Source organism: Chelon labrosus (assembly GCF_963514085.1).
Source record: "Chelon labrosus genome assembly, chromosome: 5".
Classification (NCBI taxonomy): domain Eukaryota; kingdom Metazoa; phylum Chordata; class Actinopteri; order Mugiliformes; family Mugilidae; genus Chelon; species Chelon labrosus.
The window spans coordinates 23959451-23985486 of NC_140341.1; the positions used below are offsets into that span (position 1 = coordinate 23959451).

At 41.3% G+C, this 26036-nt stretch overlaps 3 protein-coding genes across 3 annotated transcripts; 1 reads left to right on the plus strand and 2 right to left on the minus strand.

Moving 5' to 3' along the window:
- Positions 1-2134: 2134 nt before the first annotated feature.
- cdk5r2b (cyclin dependent kinase 5, regulatory subunit 2b (p39)) lies at positions 2135-3022 on the plus strand (the record flags this gene model as incomplete). The annotated part of the gene is made up of 1 exon (XM_084544014.1): positions 2135-3022. The coding sequence occupies one exon, from the start codon at positions 2135-2137 to the stop codon at positions 3020-3022; it is 888 nt and encodes a 295-aa protein (XP_084400140.1).
- Positions 3023-12323: 9301 nt separating this feature from the next.
- fev (FEV transcription factor, ETS family member) lies at positions 12324-14991 on the minus strand (the record flags this gene model as incomplete). Its single annotated transcript, XM_084545330.1, is given in 4 exon segments — positions 12324-12862; positions 14049-14120; positions 14797-14862; positions 14865-14991. Coding segments are annotated over 4 exon segments (804 nt in total).
- A 3707-nt stretch (positions 14992-18698) lies between these two features.
- cryba2b (crystallin, beta A2b) lies at positions 18699-20996 on the minus strand. Its single transcript, XM_084544026.1, has 4 exons — positions 20816-20996; positions 19875-20016; positions 19374-19516; positions 18699-18977 (listed from the first exon to the last, which is right to left on the minus strand). Exons 1-4 carry the CDS (start codon positions 20971-20973, stop codon positions 18830-18832), a joined length of 591 nt encoding a protein of 196 aa, XP_084400152.1. The 5' UTR covers positions 20974-20996; the 3' UTR covers positions 18699-18829.
- Positions 20997-26036: the final 5040 nt, after the last annotated feature.

Sequence of the window (26036 nt, forward strand, 5' to 3'; positions counted from 1 at the left end):
CTATTAGCATCTATTTCCACTGCAAGGTGAATGGAAAGATTAGACAGTAGTCATGTAACTTACAGTGGAAAACTGCCAGTTCTGCTAGTGGTAATTGGATCACCCTCAAGACCTGAATGATGAAGTAGCTAATGTCAGTCTGTAATTAAAGCTGTGTCGTACTATTGAACTGAGACCGTAGTATGTCATTAACAATTGCATGCTAGATGAAAGTTGTCTCATTTCAGCAAAAACAATGGATGGTAGAGGTTGTAATGAAAGTCCAGGCCAAAATAGATATTTGGAGTTGTAGAGCGTAGATTTTGCTGCTTGTTCAAGTGAAGGTGCAAGTGTTGTTTTTGTCTTGGAAACCTTATACAGGTGCCAGGGAAGAAGCGAGAGTAAAATACTCAAAATGTTAAAGACATTTCAAGCTCAGTTTGCCCAGAGTTGGCACAAACACTTGGTATGGATTTCTTTCCAACCACTCTCCAAGGAACATTTTTTATTATTGGGGAAGAATGAAGTGCAGATGTGGTTTCAGAATATTTGAAACTGCATCAGCACAACCACCTTCAGCTCAGCCTCTGGAAAATTGAGACACTGGTGGAGGACTTTCAGAGCAGCAAGAGGTCCCCCACTCCTGTCACCAGTTCCTTTCATGCATGTACTAGAATGGGGACCCTTCTCCTCCACTCTTTGCTGAGCTGATGCAGCTCAGGAGCACATTCAGACACTGAGTTACCCATCCACAAGTCTCAAAGCATTTAGGAGGCTCTTTCTTGCCAACAGCTGTCAGAATCCACAACACTACATCTCCAAGTGCCTTCAGACTGTGAATCAAAAAATACACATCATAACAGTCAAACTGTCTTACGACAGCTATTAGAAACTATATCCTGTAAGACTGTATCTTTGCATGAGTACACGTTTTTATTTGTATGCACAGATATTGCACACATTTTCTGCAGATTTTGCACATATATTTGAATCGTTTTGATAGTTACTTTTGGATATTTGCACAAATATGCCATGGACTTTGCACATCATATACAAACTGTAAAAAGGGACATTTTATTTTCCTAACACATGTATATGTATACATTCTTAGAAATTGGTTCAACTGTCTCTATATTGTTCCCAGTTTTTTTGTAAATTACTTTTGATAATTATCCCCTTTTCTACTTGAATTTTCCACATGCTGTCTGTCCGTGATTGGGTCAGTGACACCATGAGTCTACTTACATCTCTTGGTCTGCAGGCTCTTCCAAATGAGTATGTTCATATAATTTATATATTTGCTCTTTTGAAGCAGCATAGAACTGAAGTTGAAGCCAAATAGTATTAGTGTTTCAAATCTCATAGTATTCCCAGAGCTTGCCAAATGAGGTAAGAACTGACTTTGAAGCTGGATGGCCTACTCCTGTATAAAGTCTTCAAATATTTTGCAGCAGTTTCATGTCAGACTGTTTTACAAAGAGCTCAAACAAAAATGTAAATGTATGCACTCTACTGTAGATGGATCTTGCATTAACTGACAAGTCAGGGACGCCAACTACAAACCACTGAATAGGACTGTGCGTCATTCACCAGAGCTAGTCGGTGTAAGTACCTGTTTTTCTGACGGCTTACAGGGTTAGAAAATGGGCTGGTTTATAAATAGCACCGATTTTCTGAAGTAACTGGACTAGTGGAGAAGCAAAGCACTTGAAGCAAAGCAGTGCGTGTCTCCTGCTATCAACGGCAACCTGGACCTAAAAACAACACCCCCAGTGATTGGATCATTGATCAGGTTTCTCATTGGTCGGCTCGGCTGTCGGTCAGAGGCTGCACTTGCTGGTTCGTTTAAACCCACGATTTACGCATAGCGTCTCATCTTCATTGAGGATACAGGCGTATAGGACTGTGTCGCAGCGTCTCCGTCCCGAGGCGCTGACAGAGCATCTGTTGGAATATATTCCTCTCCACAGGAAAAAGACAAGCAGCTCCATCTCTTTTCACCTCCGTCCACGGAGCGATCAGACGGGTTAAATGAACGCGTAAATGGAGCTTCAATCGTTGTCGTGACTGTTGCTCACCGCCTCTCACTCTGCAGAAGATTTCTGCGTTAAGTTGCAGCAGCGTCCATACCACCGCAGCGCTCTCCTCCGCAGACATGGGCACCGTCCTCTCCATATCCCCCTCGTCCAAGAAGACGTCTATTATGGACGCCGAGGTCGCAGTGGATGGACTCAAAAATGACAAGAGCCTCAAGAAGCACTCGATGTTCGTTTCTCTCTCCTGGAAAAAGCTGGTGACCAGCTCGGCCAAGAAGAGCGCAAAGAAAGTGACCCCGAAACCGCTGACCACCCGCGACCTGCCGTCCAGTCAGGTGGCTCAGCTCAACAACGAAAACATCAGGAAGACGCACCAAACCGAGGAGAAGAAACCCAAAGCGCCCATCCCAGTGCCGGTGCCAACGGTCCCCGTGCAAAACAACGAGAATGCCGTTCAAAACGCGAAGGTACCCACGGTCCAGAAGCAGAGCAGCAACTTGTCTATGGTGTCACCCCGGCGGATAGTTATCCAGGCTTCCACTGGGGAGCTTCTTCGCTGTTTAGGGGACTTCCTGTGCCGCAGGTGTTATAAACTGAAAGACTTAAACTGCGGGGAGGTGATCCTCTGGTTCCGGAACATTGACAGGACTCTTTTGATCCAGGGCTGGCAGGATCAAGGCTTCATCACGCCGGCCAACGTGGTGTTCGTGTACCTGCTGTGCGAAGATACGATAGAGGACAGCGTGGACAGTCCGGCCGAGCTGCAGGGCACCTTCCAAACGTGCCTCTACCTCGCCTACTCCTACATGGGCAACGAGATCTCCTACCCGCTCAAGCCGTTCATGATCGAGGCGAACAAGGACGTCTTCTGGGAGACGTCGCTCCGGATCATCAACAGGATGAGCGGCAAGATGCTCCAGCTGAACGCAGACCCGCACTTTTTCACGGAGGTCTTCCAGGACCTCAAGAATCAGCGAGATGCCAGTGAGTCGAACCTGGACCGCTGACATGGAAACGAACAAAGACAGTGGCGTGTTTAAAAATGAATGTAAACGAAGGATGCAAAATCACATATGAGTGGTTTTGAATGCGAACGTTGAAGGCTTCTCATGTTTGGGCTGACTATGTCTCTCACGATGTTACACAACTTCAGTAGGCTACAGTGTAGGAGATTTCATAAATGCATGCCAATGGTATATTGTTCTTTGTTTTTAGTCGTCTCCCTTGATTGACGCAGGGATTGACTTGGGTGGTACTAAATCCCATTCTAAATGAAACTTAAATCCCCGTTTCATTCATGATTAGCCTAGATAAGTGAATGGATGTCGCAGTGAGCTGAGGTTCAGGGCAGGACCAGAATAGATCTGCGAGGTCCATTCGAGAGGCGGAGCTGTCCGAGGTGCTGACCTGTGCGGTCATTTCTCCTCCCCTCCCTGTTATGTCAGTCACTTTTCCAAAACAGAAACAAGCGTGGCTTAAGAGGCCAAGAATCAACCCAGTCTACTTTGAGCACATAGGCTTAAGCCTAAGTATGTATGTAGTATATATATATATATATGTATGTATACTTTTAACATCAGTCTGCTGATAGTTAAGATGCTGAACATGCAACCAATGTCAGAGGCATGTTTCTTTAAGGGGACAAAATACGTGGTATAACTGTAGATATGGCTAGTAGAGGTAGTTTTTATCTGCAAACCTGCTGTATTTATGGCTGCTTTAATATCAGATAGGTATATAAAACTGTTTTCAGCTCCTTTTGTATGATAAAACAACAAACACAAAAAAAGAAAAACACCAAATCTGTCGTAACAGCAATCTGCTTTTGCAGAACAATGTGATTATGTATGGGTTAAATATGAGGGTAACGGGGCAGAAATGTGAAATATGTGAAGGGAGTATCTTCCCGTCTTGAATGTGATCAGTTGCACTAAATGGGCCCATAGATGGCCACGCAGCAAGATTAATCAAACTGAGGCCTCCGTCATGTGTCGACCCCTGCAGAGGTCGTGCAGAGACTGAAAGGAATGTACAGTTTTTCAAGAGATTTGTTTTTTGTTTTTTTCAATCTTGAATGTGCCAACTATTAAAAATGGCCTGAATCTATATGGTTTACATGTACATACCCCACATACTAGATTAGCTTGATTATTTAATTTTTTTGCCTGTTTTTGAAGGTGGCTGTATACCATGTAGTAACGAAAACAAATAAGAGCTTAACGGTCAAATGGTACTTTGGCCCTGTTCTGTAAATGTACTGTGGGCCTCCGTTTGCCTGCTGCAGTTCAGGATTCTTCAAAATATATACGTATTTAATGTAAAGATCTCATTATTAAGTGGCAGAAGGCTATCATTTGCACATGTGTTATTGCAGTTTTTATAAGCTAAACGTGATCCAACTCCAATTTTCAAACCAAACTTACGGCGCAAACCTGACCATCCAGTGCTATGGTCCTTCAGAGTGATCATTGTGATGTCGTGTCGTGAATCCATCGCTTGGAAAGTAAATTATAATGCTGCTATTTTGCACAGCTGTGAACAAACCTATGATGTTTTGCACTGTGGTATAAGACAACGGTGATGTGCCAGTGTTTCCTGTCAAGCGCTGGACCATTTGCCATCACAGTTACAGTCACCAGTTCTCGCTCTAGGATGATCATCCATGAATTGAATCTTCTGTAGTTATGTCATCAATGGAAGTGGTATTAGGTGTGTTGTCTGTGGTGTTCCACCGCAGTTGCATTCACTCTCTCTACATGTTAATTAAAGGTCAATACAGTAATTGTTTATGGTGACCATAAAGAAATAAATCCAAACTTATGTAGGATCTCCTGCCTGTTTTTGTTCCTTCACCATTTTGTCCTGATGTTTATGTGTGTGCTCCCCGCAACATGTCCTAATGCACCCTACACATATGCTCATGCTACATGTTTGTACGAACCTTGCAGGTGGTTGAAGCAGTGATTAACTTGGTCAGCCTCTTATCTGCGCACACCACCCACTAATCCTTGATTTGCAGGGAACCCTTGAGACACAGTTATGCAATAGTAATAAGTCCATGACGAATGTGCTTAGTGGGATCTGTTGAGGATGTTAGCTTAGGTTGCCGTGAGACTGAGACGCATGGCGTCCCATTTGTTGCCATGAAACTAGAACTCATCAGATGGAGGCAACATTACAGGGAAAAGTTTACCGGGCGAAATATTTAGATATACTGTATGAATCTTAACGATTGTATAAGATGATGGCCATAGATATAACAACAGCTACGGTGTGTTGCAGCTGATAGCTGTTTTACACACTGAAGACAGCAAAGTCTGCTGACACATTTAAGAGATATTTATGGTATCCTATCTGTGTGTCCTGGGTATTCCAAACGAGGCCACGTACTGAAATGGGAACACAGACAGCTAAACTGTAAGAACATAAATTAGAAAACTCTCACAGTTTAGGAGCTTGCATGCACATCCCACACTCTTTTGATAAGAGTTTTCAGAGATCTGCAAAAAATATATACAGTCTATTTACATAAATGTCACACAGTATGTGTTGATATCAAAATATATTTGAGGTGGATGAAATGTGGCACAAGTTCCAGGAGCTTTTAGAAGCAATGATTTCCTGTTTGACAGAATGAAGCTGAATTGATAAGGATTTCCTCTTGGATTTATGAATAAGCCACGTGGGCTGGAGGATTCCTTCATGTGATTGGTTAGAATCTGCTGCAGTCTCAGAACTGTCTGTGACTCTCTCGATCTCTCTCTCTTTCTCTCTCTTCTTTCAGGGACATACAGTGTCTATTTAAAGAGCAAAAATTTGAGAACAGCAGACTGGAATTAAGAGAAAAAAAAGCCGTCATGACAGAATAAGAGCAGCAGTGAAATAAATTTAAAGGAAGACAGAAAGAGTAAAAAAAGGAGGTTGGCTGATAACATAAAATGGGGGAGAATAGAGACAGACTGCTGTCTTTAATTCTGTTACTGTAATCTGATGTCAATCTGGTGATTGTAAAGACCACCACTAAACTCACATTTTATTATTAATCTGAATTGTGGGGAAACTGTTTTCAGTGTATTTATGTTTTATCCAAACAGACATACTTTTAAGGCTCCTGTAAAATATTAGTTCTCAATTGATTGAATCTTTCTTATGGCATTAACGGTGTAAGCTGGTAACTCCTATATGGTTTAAAAAAACTGATATTTACATCCAAACAGCTTAAACTCTCATGTAAATAGAGGAAGTTCCAACCAGGGAATCAATCAAAACAGCTTTCCTGCTATAGATTTTTATTTCTTTTATTCCTTTACAGGTAGACTTGGCAGCAGACTCTTGCAGCAGCATTATATAACCGTCTCTCAGTGCTGTGTTGTGAGCTTTTTATTAAGATTCATCCCAGGTCTCATGCATATCTTTCTGCCAGCCTGTTTTCTGCATTCTTCTCCGCTGCGTCTCTATAGTAACGGGTAGGTAAGTAAATGAGAGCGAGAAGGACGAAGGGAGCTGTGAGGGGCTGAGCGTGGGCTGAAACCACTGCACAACACATACACACTGCAGCGATCAATAGGAGGCAGGCACACGGTGTTGGTGAATGTCTGCCAGTGCAGCCATGTGTCTGACTACAGCCACTCTCGTCTTTTCTGAGCTATCTCTGCTTGGGTGCTGGAGTGTTTGCTTGACTTGCCTCCAGTCTACAGCTGGTCTCCATGGTTTGTAAGGGACAGTGTCTTGATTGCAACGTTTGCTAGGCAGTTTACATTTTTAATAAAGCTGTGTTAAATGGATTCACCTGTAGGTGAAAGGCATGGATTGAAAGTACATTTACTCAGCAACTATATTTAAGCACAATTCAGTTTACTTGTATTGTTCAGTCTTTTACTTGTATTCCACCACATTCATCTGCCAGTTTTAGTTTTTTTTCTGATACGTTTCGTTTTAGTTACTTGACGCTATAGAAACAGGATGTGACATGATCACTACAACTTGCCATAAGTTGGAAAAAAAAACAAAACAAGTACAATCCAACATCTCCTTGTAACTGGTGGAGGTAGAGCAGAGCATAGTATTAATTAAACGAAAACCCGAGTGTGGGGGCATAAGGCGCTCTACGTTGCTCCACTCTCAGACAGTACTGCGCAGACTCTGGCTCCAAACTCAGAAGATGGCACCGCCCGTATCCCCGGGAAACTAGCGTCAGTTTTTCAGCAGTTGCTGTGTTTACATGAAGACAAGTATTCCACAAATAATCAGAAGTAACCCAGTCAGAATACGAATGCATCATATAATCATTTCAAGTGGAACAGCGTGGCCTGAGAAGGAATTTTCAATCAGATTGCAGGGAGTGGTGTAGACCTTTTGATAATCTGTTAAATAGAAAAGTGCAGAGTGGAGACTCACGTCTTAAAATGATGCATTTCTTACTTTAGTTTTTTTTCCCTTCTGAGGTGCTCCGGCTAAAAATGTCCCCAAGGCCCCTGAACACCTTTTAAAGGTTCCGGGAGAAACCAAGTGTGTAATTAAAGAGGGGGGTAGCAAACGTTCAAAAGCCAAATAAGAATTGAAGGGATTGAATGTGATGTAAAGATTTTAAATAAAGTTATTAAGGTAATGGTAAATGTGATTATGATAATACATATATATGTTTGTACTGAACTTAGCATTGTATAATACTGGGTTAAGGAGTGCTCCTGTGGACAGGTAGGGCTTGAGGTTTGATTAGTGGCAGCCTATAAAATGGAGCCAGTGCACACTAACAGGATGACTGTTTGATGATGGGCTGCTGCTCAGCTACCAATGCTTTGCAGTGATTATTTTCTTTGTATCTATTTTTTTTTTTTTGTGATGATCATTGTTTGTGAATAAACACTTGGCTGGTTTGCACCTCTTCTGGGTCTCAAGCCTGGAGCCAATCATTTAGTTCCTGGAGCAATAAACACGTTCTTTCCCCACATGTTTTAGCCACTTGTGGTAAACATCCTCTTTTATTGAACTGATTTAGAGTTGTCAATGAAGTCAAAAAGAAATGTCTTCTTCTTTTTCTTCTTCTGTAATATTTCCAGCAGACTGGATACTCCACATCAGACAGAACCACTTTGTGCATGTCAAGAAAGGTCTATTCTGACTCATGGGGCGTGTGAGGAGTTAAGATGAAATCTCAAGTCGGAATTATTTCAGTCAGGTTGAAGAAATGTTTTTCATATGAGTCTAACAAGCGACTACTTTGTCACTGTCCTAAGAACTTCCTCTCTGGTGAAATGGGATTGTCTCTGCAGCAAAGAGACCAAATCAGGAGGAACAGAGGCAACACCCTGCAGGGATTATATCTATTTTGCTGCCCTCTTGCTACATAACCACTCTGCTAATCTCTCTAACTAGATTACTCCAGCGTCGAGTTGCACTGAGACACTTGGTAACCAGTAGAGCAGGGTGAAGTCAATCAGAGAAGTGAAACTAGGGCAAAGAATCCTAAATCACGTCACTGTTCAGTTCATTTAAGGGCCACTTGCTTCAATTGATTTATGTCATATACATGTTACATAAGGACATACTCTTCTGTTCATATGACACGTTTTATTTCTAAAGTTGTCATACGTATGAGCAATTCTAATTCCTTCATTCAACACACACCTACACGGTGTATTGTTATTTTCTTGTCTTTACCAGTGAATCATTTCACACTGCATGATTATTCAACTATTAGTTTTACGTAACAGACTAGAACTATAGAGGTGCTTCAATCCCAGGCCATTATCTGAATTGGTTCATTAACATTTCAAGTGAGCCGTCACTTGTTTCCGGCTCAAGCTTCAATATTTACCACAATTAGGACACTTGAACCAAACTGATGGAAATGCGAGGTCTTTTGGCAATGAATAACTGTAGAAAAGAAGGACACTTAGGAAAAATCTTCCCTTTTAATGTGTTCGCTATGTTTTTTACATGGTTCAAGATGCAAAATCTCTAATGGATGCTGAATTAGCATAAATGCAGTGTTTAAAAACCCTTGACAAAACCCTCGTCAAGGAATCTCCGTCTCCTCTGAGTTTATGTACCCAACATTAATAGTCTATTGAGCATTCACAACCAAGAAGGACGAATAAATGCAGACACAACTGAAGGATATTCAGCGGCTGTTTTTGCATTTTTGGTCTAAGTGTGTCTCCAGACGTGTTGCTGTCTCGGATAAAAAAACAGGGCTACAAATACGGTACATTGGTCTAAATTGTTCTCCGTTGCTTTCTTGTACCTCTCGTATTTCTCTGCCTCTCAGAGTGCCTCTCTTCTCCTCGCATCTCTTTCTCTCACCCTTTTATTCTCAGGTCTATTTGAGCACCACGTAGGTGTGCTGTTCTAAATTAGCTGAGCCTTCATTACCACTCTCTCTGGCTGGAGGAATGAGTCACTGAGTGCAACGCTCTACATAAAACAACACTGCCTTACTGTCAGACCTGATTGTATTTACGGAATATGTGAGTCACGGGTGCCCATCAGAATATAATGACATTTTGTGCGAATGTAATAAAACAAGTAGGGTTTATTTTAAAAAAAATAATAAACTAAAAAGCACTTGCAAGAGCTAAAATTACCAAAATAAAGGGTAATGCTCTTAATGTATAAATATTTTTGTCTTAAGGCCATGTCTTTTGTAGCTAATGGCTTTGTGTGTGAAAGCCCCAGTGTGATCATGTTAGATGTAACTCAAGAAAGCAGGTTTGAAATGTGCATACTGCTCTCTGTTTGAATACATCCAAACAGGGAGACTGTCCTCCAACATAAGCGCTGCTAGGTACCGTTGCGTATATAGGTGCTGAGATGTTCTTCTCCTCTTTCATCTTCCGATTCCATGTGTTTTCTTCTCGCTCCTCAGTCTTCCACACTGACACCGTTAATCCCGTGGCTTGCAGGAAAACACCCACCTAGTTTGTTATGCAAGAAGAGAGAGGATGAGGATCAGTAACAATGGGCGCAGCAGATTAGTGGCAGAGCAGTTGGCAGAGGAGACGGTGACGACTGCAATGTTGTGGAAGTGACTCAGTCCCTGTGGAGCTTCAGCTGTGTTGTTATAAGGAACGCATAGTCTACAGTGGGTGAACAGCACGTCAGGGATACACACCTCTGTGCCTGTGTGTGTGTGTTAGTGTTTTGTCTGTAAAGGCAAGGGAGAGTGAGAGATTCAGTTGTCAATAGCGACCCCATGTCTTTCCTATTGATATTCAGGACACACACACACTGTTGTTGTGAATGAGTTACCCTCCTCTCTCTCTTTCTCGCTCTCTCTCTCTTTCCCACACACACATCAAACGTGTCATTTTAATCAATGTGTTGATTCAGTCTGTTTGGATTATTGTCAACGGATGACATGCTATTTTGTAATTTTGTAAATACATATTCTAGGCACATGTTCCAGGCATATGTTTTATTTAATAGTCACCCATTAGTGCCTACTATGGGTGCTAATCTTTCTTGGTGTGTTAAAACCCCTGTGTTCTTCCCATTGAATCGCTGTCACAAAAATAAGGTTTGGGGTTAATCTGCCATCTGCAAATGCCTCTATGTTCCGTCTAAGAGCAGCCCTGTTCCCACCTTGTTATGTAAACCTGTAAACCCTGTTCTGACTTTGGAAGAGCTATGGCTCCCCCGCCTGGTTGATAAGATTTACTGTCACACTTTGGCCGTCAGAAAATTAAAAATACATGATAACAGATAATGACTACTCATGCTTTAAATACAGCAAAAAAATAAAATTAAGTTTCTACGGTACCATATGTTTGTTGTATGATGGGCCCATCTCTGTGAAGTTTAAAAGTAAGTTTAGAATGAAATAAATTAAAACAAAAAACACTTTTAGGATTTTCAGCTATGTGCTCAGGAGGTAGCCTACAATGAATTTGATTCATTAGATTTATTTTTTTATTTCCTCTTCCCTCTGCAAAACTACAAATATGACAATTCCTCCTTTTCATTAAAACTAAGCACAATCTCCACAGCATCTGGATGTCAAAGGGCCCTTCATATGGATGACTGGCTCCTCTGTGTTTTTGTTTGGGCCAACACGATGAGTCACTTAAAAGTCTCACCCTCACATCAGGCATATATCTGAGCGATGTATCACAGCAAGACTGGCATGATAGCCATCAGCTGCTTGCCTCCAACTCCTACTTTTCCTTCAAAATCAGTTTATTTGTTTGACTGAAAGACCGATTGATCCAAATAAAGAGAGTGCACTCGACGACAAGAAAAATGTATCGTATAAAAAGTATTTTTAACATGGATGGGAGTGTTGCAACAGGTATAAAGTGAAAAGGCATCGGCATGCAATTTAGGTATAAACTCACAAAACAAGATTTATTTGGATTTGTATTTAATTCATCATTTCATGTTTTTCATTGGTACAGCCGGCTTAGCCACAGTGTCACGCTGTGTAGACAGATGCAATCTAAGTCACTTTAATACCACTAGAAAGCAGCATTTACAGAGGAGTTCATGAATTCACAGTTTCTGTTACTATTCAGCCTTTTTTCCACACAAAATACAAGTCTGTGCCTTTGCACTGGTTTTCATTTTATTGCATGTAGGTCTGGGAATGTATTATGTTTGGTTGTGATTTCTAATCTAACAGTGATCAAATTGACAATTTGTTTCAAGCGACTCTTTTCACATGTCGTTTTTAGTAAATGTCAGGACGTGTTGTTCCGTTCCAAAACCACAAGATGGCGCCAGTAGACCAGTAATGTTTCGAAGTATTTCTCCCCGACTGGTACCGATGCACCTGCCTGTATGAGAGGACAAGGCCAGAACTAAAGGAAGTGGATAAAGTGATGGATGGAAGCGGATAGGTATAGAACCAACAGTGCATGACATTAAGCTGTTTTTCGAAACAGCATTTATTTTTACATCTAAATCCGCTCTTTCGCATGTAAACGTTCACCGATTCGCGATTTAATGTCACCGATTGAGGCTGAAATGAAGAAAACCCATGTTTTGGTTGTGTACGTTTTAAATTTAAAGTGTTTGCTGAATTTTACGCGTAAAAGTTCGAGCGTCTGTGCGTAATTTGGCAGGCGGCCTCCGGTGGACTGAATAATTCACCTTTGTTTAAATACAAGTCCGTAGCGTCTACGATTACAGTTCGCATTTTAAAAACAGCTTCGTGCAATTGAAACAGCCATTTTAAGCAGGACAAGCCAATTTAAGTGAAAACTACTGAATATTTTCTCCCTTGTGGTGTTCTTTATCTCTCTTCCTTCGCTGTTTAATCACCTGTGAAATCTACATGTTTTTCAGTTTGTCTAAATGACGCATTAAGAGTCAGTTGTAATGGTTATTGATGCTGCTCAGACTGTTGATGTTGTTGACACAGCTGATGTGGGGCGGAGATACGGTACCAAAGGGCCCCGGAGGCTGAAGGTTGTGGCTGTGGTACAGAGCGCCGGGAGAGCCGGGCCAGTAGGAGAAACTCGAAGGCCCCACGCCAGGAGCCACGAGGTTCAGTTTGGAAATCCCGGAGAAGGAAATCGGGGAGAAGTTACCCTGAAACTTGTAGATGGCCTGCTCCGTGGTGGACGGCTGGCACACCTGCGCCAAGCCGTGGAAATCAAACTTGTACGCGTATCTCTTGCCGTGCACTTTGGTCATGATGTTTTTGTCGTAGTAATAGCGCAGCGCCCGGCTCAGCTTGTCGTAGTTCATGTTGGGTTTGCTTTTGCGCTCCCCCCATCTCCGGGCCACCTCGTCCGGGTCGATGAGCTTGAACTCTCCGTTGGTTCCCTCCCAGGCGATGCATGATATGTTGGTGCTGTCGGAGAGGAGCTCCAACAGGAACTGCCAGAGCTGAATCTGCCCGCTCCCTGAGTGAAGGGAAGCAAACACAACCATTGGTCCAATTTGTAAACTGATACAAGAAAAAGCAAAACCCCCCAAAATATATCAGTGATAATAAATATAATGGATATAATAAAAGGCGAAATTGAAAGATGAATTATGGATTAACGATATGGAAAACATTTTTTGTGGACATTGAGCTTTATAAAATATTTTTAATCAACTATATACACAATATTTACAAATGTAAAGCATATTGGAAATGGGACAAAAACATGTGCAAAATCTAATCGCTACAGCACCACTTAATTTAAAAAGCTGAGATTTATGTTACTCTCCAAACAGCTCAGTTTACGCTTCAAAAACAAATGTATGTATAATTAGACATAATTTCTTCTACGTTTCAACGCGTGTTCATTTCTTGGCATGACTCTATTTAAATGCGTCCACATCGTGAATCATCATCCAAATGCACATTCTTGAATTTACACTTAGAAATGATCTATTTCAATAGAACACAAGGACACGGGACATAGTTACGCACACGTTAAACATGGGTGAAGGTGCCACACGCTGACAAATGTTTCTACATTCTTTTTTTTTTTTTTTTTTCAAAAGACAAAGCAAAATAAAGCTGTTCTCATGGCGTTTTAGAGGAGCTGTCGCCGCAAGATATCATGTAATAAAATCAAATGCCGCATAGCAGAGGGGATAAATTGGATATTTTCATTCAATGTGTATGATTTTTAAGTTCATTTATTTATTTCCATTTTGCTCGGATAAGACATAAAACATACTGTTGTTTTAATGAAGGACGATACCGCAGCTGCAAACTGAAAGAATTCACCAAGTAAACAGGGGGATTTAATGTGAGGCCCATATACAAATTAGATAAATAATTAAAATGAGTCTTTTACGCATTTTAGTCCTGCCATATTATTAAGGTATAGAATTTATATGGTAATCAGTATTTATTGATTTCTTCACGTCTTTTTATATAGGCTCTATTTTATGTCTGGGAAGTAAAAGCAAAAAAAAAAACAAAAACAAAACAAAAAGCTATTTATCATTAGTTTAGTCATTATTAATGTTTCCGAATATTTGGGTTTGAATAGTGACTTTTTTCATATAAGAATAAGCTTAACAATAATTGCACTATATAGTCATATATATATGATATTTATGTGTCCATGCAGACCCCTGAGTTCTTACCTTTTTGTACGCCTGTATTTATTGGACCCCAAGACGTTCCTTTGCTTTCCTTCAACAGATTTTCTGTTGGATCTGAAATCAAAACAAACACGCTGTCAGCATCAGGTGTCTTTGTTTCTTTTTAAATGATTGCAGGAGGACTTCTAGGACAGATGCAGGCCTATATTATTTGGTATATGTCATATAGCACCTATAGGTATTTCAAAATATTACAATATTTCTTTGTTGAGATGAAAAAAACAAATCCAGTCATGTCCAGAATTCTCTAGACTCGCCATCTAACAAGAAACACCTCTTCATCATGGCAAGGAAATCAGTAAAAAATTGGAATTTGGAACAAAATCATCCAATAGGCTGGATGATGGCTGTCATGAGATGCTCTAGTTGTTACAATATGCTTCAAAATTAACCAGAACACAGTTCAAGCTGAAATTAAATGTTTAAAATCCGCAAATCTCAACCAAATAGATTAAAATCCTAATTGCATCCCGGGTCCAGTCGGAATCTAATGCGTGAAGCATGTCGTCTTTGCGGTCTCCTCTGCGAGAAGCCAGGAAACGCGTCCAGGAAAAAGGATTTCCGATTTCCGACAAAAGAGCAGACGGGCTTTCAGATTGAAACGGCTGAACAATGCTCTGCCCTGGAAACGGAGCATCTTCCCCTGGAGGACACCGACACCCAGCGAAATTTAAAACATTAAGTCATAAAGGGCTATTTCTATCGTTCTTAACGGGTCTAAACGACCAACCTGAGAGATACATGTTGAACATGAGGTTTCCTCCGCAGTCCTGTCTCATTGTGTTCAGTTGTTCAGAAAGGGTTGGATTTCATTTCGTTGGTGGCGGAGGAAAAGATTTTTATTAAACTTTATCTCATAACTGTGATCTGGAATAAATGCGGGGGGAGAGATTGAAGTTTCCAGGCAACTGTCACTGGCCCCCATCTCTGAGACAATATTCAGACAGCAATTTCCCCTGGTGCATTGCTTTAATTAAAAGAGCAATTTACCTCTGTCAGCCCGCCTGGTGCCCACAATAAAAAGAGGCCGATAGAAATTCGGCCCTTATCAATCCGCCATCACAGTTTAATAAAGTTTCCGCGTTAAGATCTGAGTTTCTATGGTGAATTGAAGTGTTTGACATGGAAACCAGTTCAGATCCTCCTTACTTTTCCGCCTCTTTACCTCTAGGCAAACAGCAAAGACCTATTTCATGCTGGGAAAGGAATATTTACCTTAAAAACACGCTTCACTGCGCACGAGAAAACAAGAACATTTCATCCTTCCTAACCTGCTCTTTGTGGGTTTAAGGTTATATGGCATCAATCCGAGGGTAATGAGGTTGTAACTTTGAAACCACGACCTCTGATGCTCACTGACGTTATCGAGTCCACTCATATTTTCTACTGATTTTGGAAGCAGTGGACTGCGTAAAGCTGCACCCCCTCCGCCATGGAGTGCGATTTGGACTGTCAATTCAAGGCTGAACATTTTTTTATTTATTTTTTTGTCTTTGCATATTGTCTGCACACTCTTTGCTACTAATATTCTCATTAAACTATCTTGGTATGCAAGGGCTTCAAAATAAAACCACGGACACATTTGGCATTTTTGCCCGTTTATTTAGACGCGCAGAACATTTCAAACGTTTTATTCAGGTGTAAATAAAGCAGACCTTGTGCACACATAACACAGATGAAACGGAACCCACATTGATTAGATGTCATTTAATAAATGAATGTCACATGTGCCTGAAAACTCCAAGAAGAGAAAACCACCGTTGAAAAGCAACAAACACCGAGACAAAGGCTTCTGTAATTCATGAGTGTGTCAAAAATGACTTATGTCCCAAATATCTATAAAGTGGAGGGTGTCTCAGTATTTTATATATTTTTTTAGATGCATTCAGTGTCCCTGGTTTGATTCCAGGACCTTTGCTGTTTGCGGTTCTTTCTCCCCCTCCGTGTTTCTTTGTCTGCATTCATTTGAAAGAGATCTAATCAATGCAAAAAAAAAAAAAAAGAAAAAGAAAAAAAAAAGGCCAATAAAAAGACTTAATTTAACAACTGCCCTAAAAATAAAATAATAATAATAAACGCACTGACATCGTCATATGTGATCACCCTGCTGGGCTGACGTGTGGTTTTGCATATTTATCTTCCTTGCCATTAAGGCAGTGGATATGTCATGACCTAAGTAGACACACAGGACAGGTGAAACAGTGATGTTGCATTCTATATGAATAATATGGATTGTAAATGCGTCACAAGCATTCTTAGATCCGTTTCTAAAACAGATACAAGTGTCTTAAAATTAAATGACAACACATTTTTCTTACAGAAAATATTCTGATTTTGTGTGAACATCAACTTGTCCTGTGTTAAAACCTTTGCAACCCCGTTCTAAAAGTCTGTATTGATGCACTCAGCTCTCTTTGTTGACTGAGGTGAAAGTGAATCGCCTGCTAATCATTAATCATCTACAAAATGAATCACCTGACTGAGGTCAGACATGCACACATTCACACACTGTGTAGTATTAAACAGACCAAAGCATTAGGGATCAAGCTTATTTGACAAGTTAGTCCAGTTTAACATAAGTGAATGGAATTACCTTTCCATATGTCACATCCCTGCCCACACAGTCAGAGTTTATCAAAGCAAGTTGGTGTGATATAAACAGTGTCTTTTGGTTGGACAGAGCATTTTTTATGTTCCATCATGGGCTGAACGGTGTCTTGGCAGGTTAGTCTTGGCAGGTTAGTCTCTGGCGTCCCAGACTTGCTTTAGCTGCCTGTGTACAATTACAAGTCGCAGGCAACTTAAAACAAGCCTCGAAAGCCAGACTGTGTCCATTGATGGTGCAGGTAGAAAATAGGTTGGTAACCTCTGAAGAAAATTGTTGATGTGTTCCATTTCCTGGTAAACCTCCATTATAATATCAGCTTAGTGATCTGGACTATAGTTATATGTTACATACACACACACAAAAAAAGTTATCGTCTGATGATAGTGAGGCTTTTAGTGCAGAAAACATTAAAAAAAACTCAAACAATAATTTAACAACGTGTTGTTCAGGTGGTATGTCTTGGTATACGTCATCCCTGAAGAATCCTCTTCACTAATATCTTACTTAACACAGGAAAACATTCAGGCCAAATTACATCAATCTATTTTAAAACATATTGCTCTGAAATCATCTGTTATTCTGACCAATCAGTCAATCAATCCTACCTCATAAAGAAAAGCTGTCATCAGTAATTAGTGCGAGGCTCCTCTGTAACGTCTTGACCTTACCTTGGTGCTACTACACTACTGTGGAAGCCACGGAGTGGCTGCTTTAATCTGTCTGCTGAGGAATGTATGTTTGTGAAAGGTGTGTGTGCATGGTTACACATTTATTAAAAGATCCTGTTATTTTGGGTGTGGGACAGTGCAGCCGGCGCAGGGCTTGTGGGTGTGTAACACGGAATCCAACGTCCTGGACCAACAGGAGGAGTTAGTGTGCAGGTAAACACACTCCAGGATCCCGTCGTGTGACGGCAGGGTAAACATGTGTCGCATTAGAATAAACAAGCACACGCTAAGCTATCAGACTTTCAGATGAAGTGCTCCTGTACAAACTAACTGTCAAAATACTGAAGGCCTCTTTGTGACTGTAAGTAGCTACAATCTGACTGATCTAAATCTATATCTACACCTCCTTCTTTGACACATAATATGGCAATGAACAATGACTAAGGATAGTAGTTTTCTAGTTGGGTGAAAACTGATAACCGTTGACTCCAGCTTTGGGATGTAAGGCCCTTCCACAGTGGGTGTAAACTGACTTTTCATCAACCACTAAAAAGATGACCCGGATGCGGTTTGGTCTCTCAGAGGACCTCTGCTGGCTTCTTTGTAAATGCTTACAGAAACAGTTTAAATGAGGACAGCTGCTGACACAAAAAGCCTACTTCTTCTTCTGGAATTTTACCGAAAAAAAAAAATTGTGCTTCCATGTCTGGCTTTGTTCTGGTTGTTAGGGATGCACAGCATTTCTGCTGCATCGGAGCAAACAAGGGCTAAAAAGAGATAAGGAGAGGATCCATGTGAATGCTCTATGGCTTGAAAAACGGGCGGCTAACGTTATCTGGCTGTTGCTTTTCGCACTTCTTTAGTTCCTTGGCCATTTTGGCAAACTGTACCTGGAACAGTTTCAAAACAAATGATGGAAATGGAAAACGAATGGGATCTCGTGCTCTTGTTTATTGGAAATAAGAATACAGTCTGACAAGAACAATGTTACACATCCTAAAGCCTAACAAAATCAAATCTTTCCATGTGTGCTTGCTGAAAAGCTAAATATGTCTTTCAAATAAATACAAAGCAAAATCTACCTCTGATAACAGCCTGATTTGGGACTCTGATTTTTCAAGCTTGTACATCTGTTATATGAATTGAAATAGCTCAATAATGCCAAATACTACAACCAGTTACCCAGAGCTTCTCATTTTTCTTTATTTAAATGGTTGTAAAAATAAAAAAAGAATACCGACAAACAGTCTCTAGTTTTGAAGAAAAGCCTTTATTTCCTATTTGAAGAACATGCTTTAGCATGGTAGTAGAAGTAGGTACTTAGATATCCATACATGCAGAGCCACAGAGTGATAGAAAGAGTCTGTCCATCTACTGTTCTGTGACAGCGGTCTGTCCAGGGTTCAAGTTAAGGAAGTGGTCAGGGTGAGTTTCTTTTTTTTCCTCTCTCTCTCTTTCAGGTCAGGTCAGGCAGGCAGAATGAAGGCTTAGTGCTGGATCCTACGAATGGACTGCACCTGGTTGGTGTGAGCCTGGGTGCTGTACTCGTTGTAGTGTCTGTACTCGCCTTGGTGTCTGTCTCTCTCCAGGATGTACTGGTAGCCACGGTAACCAGGGAACTGGTAGGCCACCCAGCTGCAGAGAGGGCGGGAGGAAGGGAGGGAGGTATGAGTCAAGGTCGGATCTATAAACCAACACTTCAGAAAGCCTCATGTTCGTTTAAAATCGTTTCAGCAAATCTGGTGAAACTACAGGGTTGTTAAAAACAGACTTCATCAGTCTCCTCCTATATTTTTATTCTATAAATTAACTAAGGTAAATAATATATATATATACATACACACATATATATATATATATATATATATATATATATATATATATATATATATATATATATATATATATGTGTGTATGTATGCATATATATGCCCAAAAGGAGATGAGACTGAAGCCTTCAAAGGGGGAAAACCAGAGCCAGGAGACAGTGGGAAAAAAGGGATTAAACAGAGGGGAAGGTATCTGACTTACGCTCCCGAGTTGACTTTGATAGAAGGCACCTCCTTGCTGCACCAGCCCATGGCCTGTAGGGAGGGGTAGTCATCGCACATCTCAAACTTACGGCCCTGGAAGTCCTCACACTCGTACATGGTCACCTTGCTGTCACTGTGGTTCTGGAGGGAAGAAGAAGAAGACAAAAATGGTGTTATGATGCTGTTAATGATGATATTACTCAATAGAGAGTGAGTCAGTATCGTTTGGGTTTACTGTTTTTATGATTTTAAAAACTGACCAAAAGGGAAAAGAAAGGATTTAGAAAAGATATCTTAAGACCAAATTAACGGAGCCTGGTGGAGGGTGAGAAGTGTTGTAAATAGTCTGCAAGTGACAGATTCAATTAGAAAATATCACATCTGGAGATTTCACAGGGATGAGATGGAGTAGGCTAATATAAAGGAAGAGTGGGGCGGTGGAGAAAGACATTCGTGGCAGTTGACGGGAGCTGGCTGGTAAAAGGACAGGGGAACTTACAGCGCACTTGATGGGTCTGAAGGAAAGCATGTGCTCGGTTCTGTAGCCGCTGTTTCCACTCCAGGCCTCATAGCGAGGGTAGTCTCCCTTCTCCAGGATAAACTGCTGTCCCTGGAACTCTGGGTACTCATAACCAACCCAACTGGACAAGAGAAAAGAGGACAGAGATAACAAGAGTGAGTAAACACCCCAAAACAGAGAAGCTCCCAAATGTGCACATGAACTAATTAATGCACGTCGAAACTGTCATTTTTATTTATTTTTTATTTTTTGAGCCCAACGCCCTTTTGTCACTGGGAGCACAAAGCAAACACTAAATCCCACTGCTACTGCCTCCACTGCTGCTGCTGCCGCCGTTGCTGCTGCTGCTGCTGCTGCACCCAGGCCTCTTTATCTGATCACCAGTCAGTCAGTCTGCTTGCGAGCCAGTCTGGCTCACAGCCAGCAGCTGCACACAGCCAACTCATATCACAATAGGGTCACACTTTGATGCAAGCACACACACATGCAAGCGACACGAGCCAACTAGCAATGTAATAACGGCGCTGGTTTAAGGTTTTTGTTATTCAAATCTTTTTTTACTTGTTGTTTAGAGTCAGAGTTATGTCTGTTTAAATCAGGATTTTTGGGCAGATAAAATTAAAACTGAGGAGTAAATAACAGGAATTTATGGGATAGCTATCGACTAGTGTTATTAATAAACTACAGACCGACATATTTGTTTGTAAATGTGTTCTTTACAGGATTTAAAACTAAATCAAGTCAAGTACAAACTTATCTAACTTCATACTGGAAAACAACTATGGGCAACAGACTGGATCATATTCCACAGAGAAAAAGTGAAAAGTTCAAGGGGTCAATAAAGTGATCATGTTTGGAGCATTTGGTCGTAGACGGAGGAACCAGCGCAGCCCTGAGGTAAACCAAGTGTGCAGACTTACGGTCCATTCTCAACCTTGATGGAGCGGATCTTGTTGAAGCCTCTCTCCATGATGTTCTGGCACTCCAGCATGAACTCGCAGCGCTTTCCCTGGAAGTTCTCCTCCTCCCAGACTGTGATCTTGAACTGGCCCATCTGCTCCATCTGTTGAGTGTTCATGGCTGCTGCTTCTCCCTTAGGGGTTACTCTCTGAAGAAGGCAGAGGGTTCAGTGAGATATTCATGAAAAAAAATCAAAGTCGCAACAAAATGCCCTCCGTGTCCTGAGTGGCATTTTTTCAGAACACAAAATTCACAGTACTTTTGCCTTCGAAACAGATCACTATTGTTTCTACAAACAACAATCCTTGTGTTTTAGCTTTAATGAAAAGTAACTGGGATGTATTTGGAGAATGTCCTGCTAGGGATGCAAGAAGAAGTAAAAAAACTCCACTCATTTTTCACTTCTCCATTTCCTCTCAGCACAGATTTGTCTCTGCTTTCATTTCAAGAGATTCCATCAGCAACCACAGACATATAGCCATAGCTCATAAACTGCACAGTGTAATGCATCTAGCGCAACAACAGCAAGCCACATATCTGTTAGCTTAAAAGCACACGCGCTGTCTCTTACACTCTTTTACACTCTGGAGTCTCTTTCTGACAGAAGTTCTCATTTCTAATGAGCTGCTATCTATATTTAGTCTCATTTCTTTAAGTGAGATGTAGAAAAATCCTCAAAATCCCAAACACAAGCGTTATTTTTCCAGCTTTCTCCCCTGAAATGGATGAAAGTATAAACCACCTATGCCCAAAAGCACAAGTATGAAGTGGCTTCTATGTTTTAATGTTAGCAAAATCAAATCACATTCAAAGTGCATCCGTCGCAGACTATCTATAAACATACACACAGTGTATGAGGAGCATCTTGGGGGGCTCCACCCCAGCACATGGAGCTGTCCCCCTGATTGCAGTTCCTAGCAGCTAAGTCTGAGGCAGTGTATATACTTACAGACGGTACTGAGGTGGGACAGATCCAGTATAATCAATGTCGGGGAAGAGACCCTCGCCTGAGTTTTTATAGGGCCGAGCCCCCCTGGACCTGCGCCGCTCCATTTGCCCAGCAGCCTTGCACACTCAGCAGCTGAGCAGGCCGGCTGAAAGGGCAGCATTAGCCTCGCTCTTTGTGGAGGCTCCAGAGCACCATTGTCCCCAGAGCCCCAAACTGACTTAGTCATCAATATGGCAGCCATGGTCAGTGGCAACCTGACCTGGGACTATACAATAGTAACGCACTGACACAACAGTTTGATTGGTGTAGCAGGATAATAGACACATTCTGGGAGCTGATCCCCTCTCTCCCCCTCTCTCTCCCACTCTCTCTCGGCTGTAGGTAAACTGGATCCCAAACCAGAGGTAGGAAAAGAGTCCAGGGCATCACACATAGTGAGTGCTACAACATGTGGCAATTTCATCCACGGGGCCTACTTATCTACTTCTTTTCAGTGGATCTGGAAAGAGTCAATAGAGTAAAAAGCCCCAGTGGTGTTTTCTGTTCAAGACTGACTGGGAAATCTGATTTATCCTTCTTTACACACCCACATGTAGTTTTGATTACACAAAATCAAAGAGGGGTCATCTTATACACAGTTTGACACGATCATACAGGTGATTATTTTACAATACCAACTCAAAAGAGAGACATTTTCTTCAGCTTATAGCCTACATCTTCACCTTCTCCTATGCTCTGGTCATACATTGTAAATCCACAATAAAAGTATTTTGTTGTAAGATGTAGATGGAATTTAAATGTATTGACTGAGTGAGTACAAAGTAAATGAAAATAGAAAAACAGAACTTGTCCAATATGAAAATAACGTAACAGAGAAAGTGTTTTGAATTGTATTGTTCACATGGTGATTCTAAATTGGCCGTAGGTGTGCGTGTGAGTGTGAGTGGTTGTCTGTCTCTCTGTGTTAGCCCTGAGATAGACTGGCAACCTATCCAGGGTGTACCCCCGCCTCTCGCCCGATGACAGCTGGGATAGGCTCCAGCAGACCCCCGCGACCCTTAACAGGAATAAGCGGTTACAGAAGATGAATGAATGAATGAATGAATGAATGTTCACATGGGGACGTTTAACATCATGAAAACCAGCATATATTTGTATACATAACCACATTCTATTTTTAATATTACTTATTTGTCCTTTTGCAGAGCGGTGTGTCTTCATTCATGTACCCTATAATAATGATGATTTACTCAGGAAACTAAATATATATAAATAATAAATATAATATAACCTTTTATTCGAGCATTTCCACTATTCAGTATCTCCATTGCTGATGACACACTGTATCACAACTAGAGTTTTAATAATCTATCTTTTCTTAGCTTGTGTTATATTCTTATTTTGTTATTTTGTTAGATTCGGTTGGTTTTGTATCCATGACCGAGAAACAACACTGTCCCTAGTGTTGTGCCAGGAAAGAGACTGTCCAGTGAAGGCTTTTCCTTCATCATCGGTGACATCTAGTGGCAGATTTATTTATTACATCTGAAACATTAGTACACCAACGCATTCCTTATTTAACATTCAAACATCAGCTCATTTATCGACATGACTAATATCAGGAATTAATGTAGCCATCCAGCCATGTGTGGAGCACAGAGGATATAATCAACATCGTTCTTTTCTGACTAAAAATACAGTGAACGACTGAGCTAGTGGCTGGGTGTATGCAGCTGTGTGTGTGTCTGTGTGTGTGTGTGTGTGCACGCGCGTGTGTGTGTTTCACCTGCGGGGTATGTGTGCTGTTTACTTGTATGAACAGCTTTCTCATTGTCTTCTGTTAACCCATTCATTGTCCTCGTCCCTACATGTGAGAGCATTAGTGTGTGTGTCACCCCGCTTGCCCCCAGAGCAGGTGATGGGCAGGTGAAAGAAAAGGCTTATATAGACACAGATGTTGTGTCTGTGTGGGTGTGTGTGCGCATGTGTGTGCAACTAGTATGTGTGTGTGTGCCCATGTGTGTGTTTCTTTGTGGTTGAATATATCCTTCACCTTTCTTCACCAGGTCTGATAAGAAAAATGAGCTGTGTCCTCTCTGTCTCTCACTCAGACACACACTGGCACAGGCGTGTTTTGATCTTTGTGAGGGCTTTCTATTGATATAAGTCATTCCCTAACCCCTAACCCTCTCAGCTAAGTGCCTAACTCTGACATTTACCCGGACACGCAACAAAACCTAAAGTGTCCAGAAAAAATTGGCCCCACAGCTTAATAAAAACAAACCATACACAAACACACACACATGTGCAGCTCATTTCCCTGTTAAATACTGCTGGGGAACATTTGCATGTGTAAGGATAGTGTAGTCCAGTACAGAGCTAGCACAGTAACGCTCTACTTTGAATCCTTATCTGGCTGTACTGTAACAAATTCATTCGTTTCTTCTAACTGGACATATGACACCTCTGCACTACTGGACGCTAGCTGTTCATCTGCAGATACAGTACATATGGCCATCAGAAACACCTGACACTATGGCACCTGTGACCATTTAATATGGTAGACTATAAACAAAGTATAAAGCTCAGGATCCAGTGATCCAGTTAGACACATATTTATTATAAAATAACAGCTACTTTTAGTTTTAGGTGTGAGTTAACACGAGAACAGGTAGTCATGTCATATGCAAAGACCAATCTATTGTAGTTCAGGTGCCAGAGTAATTTTTTTCACCTTTGATTAAATGACAGACTTCCTGATACACCTCGATTTGACTTCTACCTTTTCTCACCATTATCAATTCAGGTCATCAAATGCAAAATGCAAAAAGCCCTGCAATAGACTGGAGACCTGTCCAGGGTGTACCCCGCCTCTCACCCAATGACAGCTGGGATAGGCTCCAGCCGCCCCACGACCCTCCAGAGAACAAGCGGTTACAGAAGGTGAATTAATGAAATGCAAAATATCAGGGGAAATATACTGCCCTTGCTTTTATAAAGCACCTTTTTACCTATTGGTACTCAAAACGCTTCACAGTCACAGACACATCAACCCATTCACACACACAGTCACACACCAGTGCCACACACTGGGAGCATTCGGGGACCGAACCATTAACCGTCTGGTTCGTGGACAACCCGCACTACCTACTGAGCCACAGCTGCCCCTGTGCATCGTTGTCTGATGACTGCTGCATCAGATGCTACCATCCATTCTATTTTCTTTTTTAAGAAACTCACACACTTTCACACATCAGTTTGGTAACGCCTCGCAATTCTGTGCTTGTTTTTAAGCGTTGTCAGGTACAGGTAAAAGACAAAGTCCACCGGTCTCTGTTGGTTCTAAAATGTTGGTACAGTGGAAGAAAATACAACTCTAGGGAGGAGCTAAAGGAAAAGAGAACTACAGCACTGTAAGTCTGGTAAAAACCTTGTTCAATTTGTAAAATTAAAGAAGAAAAATGGAAGAAAAAACATACATTGTATTACTGTCATGTTGCATGTGATTTCTGTGTGAACTCCCCACTGCATATGAAAAGGATAAAAAGGCTTGTAGTTGGCTTGTAGTTTTTTCATTGGAAAATACAGCTAAATATTTAAACACACATACAATTTAATGCAAGTGGATGTATAACATGCATATTGTGTGTATTAATGTGTTGTTAAGTGTACTCGCGCTGCTTGTCTCCTGGGTCAGTGTGAGTCTGAACTATTTTAATATGTAGTAAATGCACCTGCACACACACACACACACACACACACGACTGTTTGTACATCTGTACTCTGTACAACACACAGACACGCTGACACGCAGATTGCCCTGAATAAATGCCCTCCTTCAGGTGGAACGTTACCGTGGAGACTAATCCAGGTAAGGATGATGTGAGCAGGACATCTGCTCGTGCCGCCTCCACTTGTCCCCGCTGCTCACTGACCGGACACCCAAGCAGCCGGATTGACCTGAAAGGACAGATAAATACTGTACAGATTATAATATTTTTCTTTCTGTCAGTCATCTTTAAAGATAAACACGCAGATCAGAAGACAGCCGGTATTAGATTGTGACGACAGGCGTGCATACACTGCAGATGGCAGTCGGTTGTATGAGCAGACGGATTGCAGACAGGGGGGACAACGTCAGCCTGAAGGGACTTAAACAAGGTGTCAATGCAAAGATGAGTTCTACAGTTAAAAAAATAAAACAGCTTCTTTTGGCAACTTTTGTGAGTTGT

Excerpts from the sequence above, each read along its gene's own strand:
- cryba2b (XM_084544026.1), bottom strand. The coding sequence starts at position 20,973 with ATGAACACTCAACAGATGGAGCAGATGGGCCAGTTCAAGATCACAGTC. Across the intron at positions 19,517-19,874 it reads TCAGACCCATCAAGTGCGCT|AACCACAGTGACAGCAAGGT; the intron begins GTAAGTTCCCCT and ends TCTTCCCTCCAG. Across the intron at positions 18,978-19,373 it reads ATCAAAGTCAACTCGGGAGC|CTGGGTGGCCTACCAGTTCC; the intron begins GTAAGTCAGATA and ends CCCTCTCTGCAG.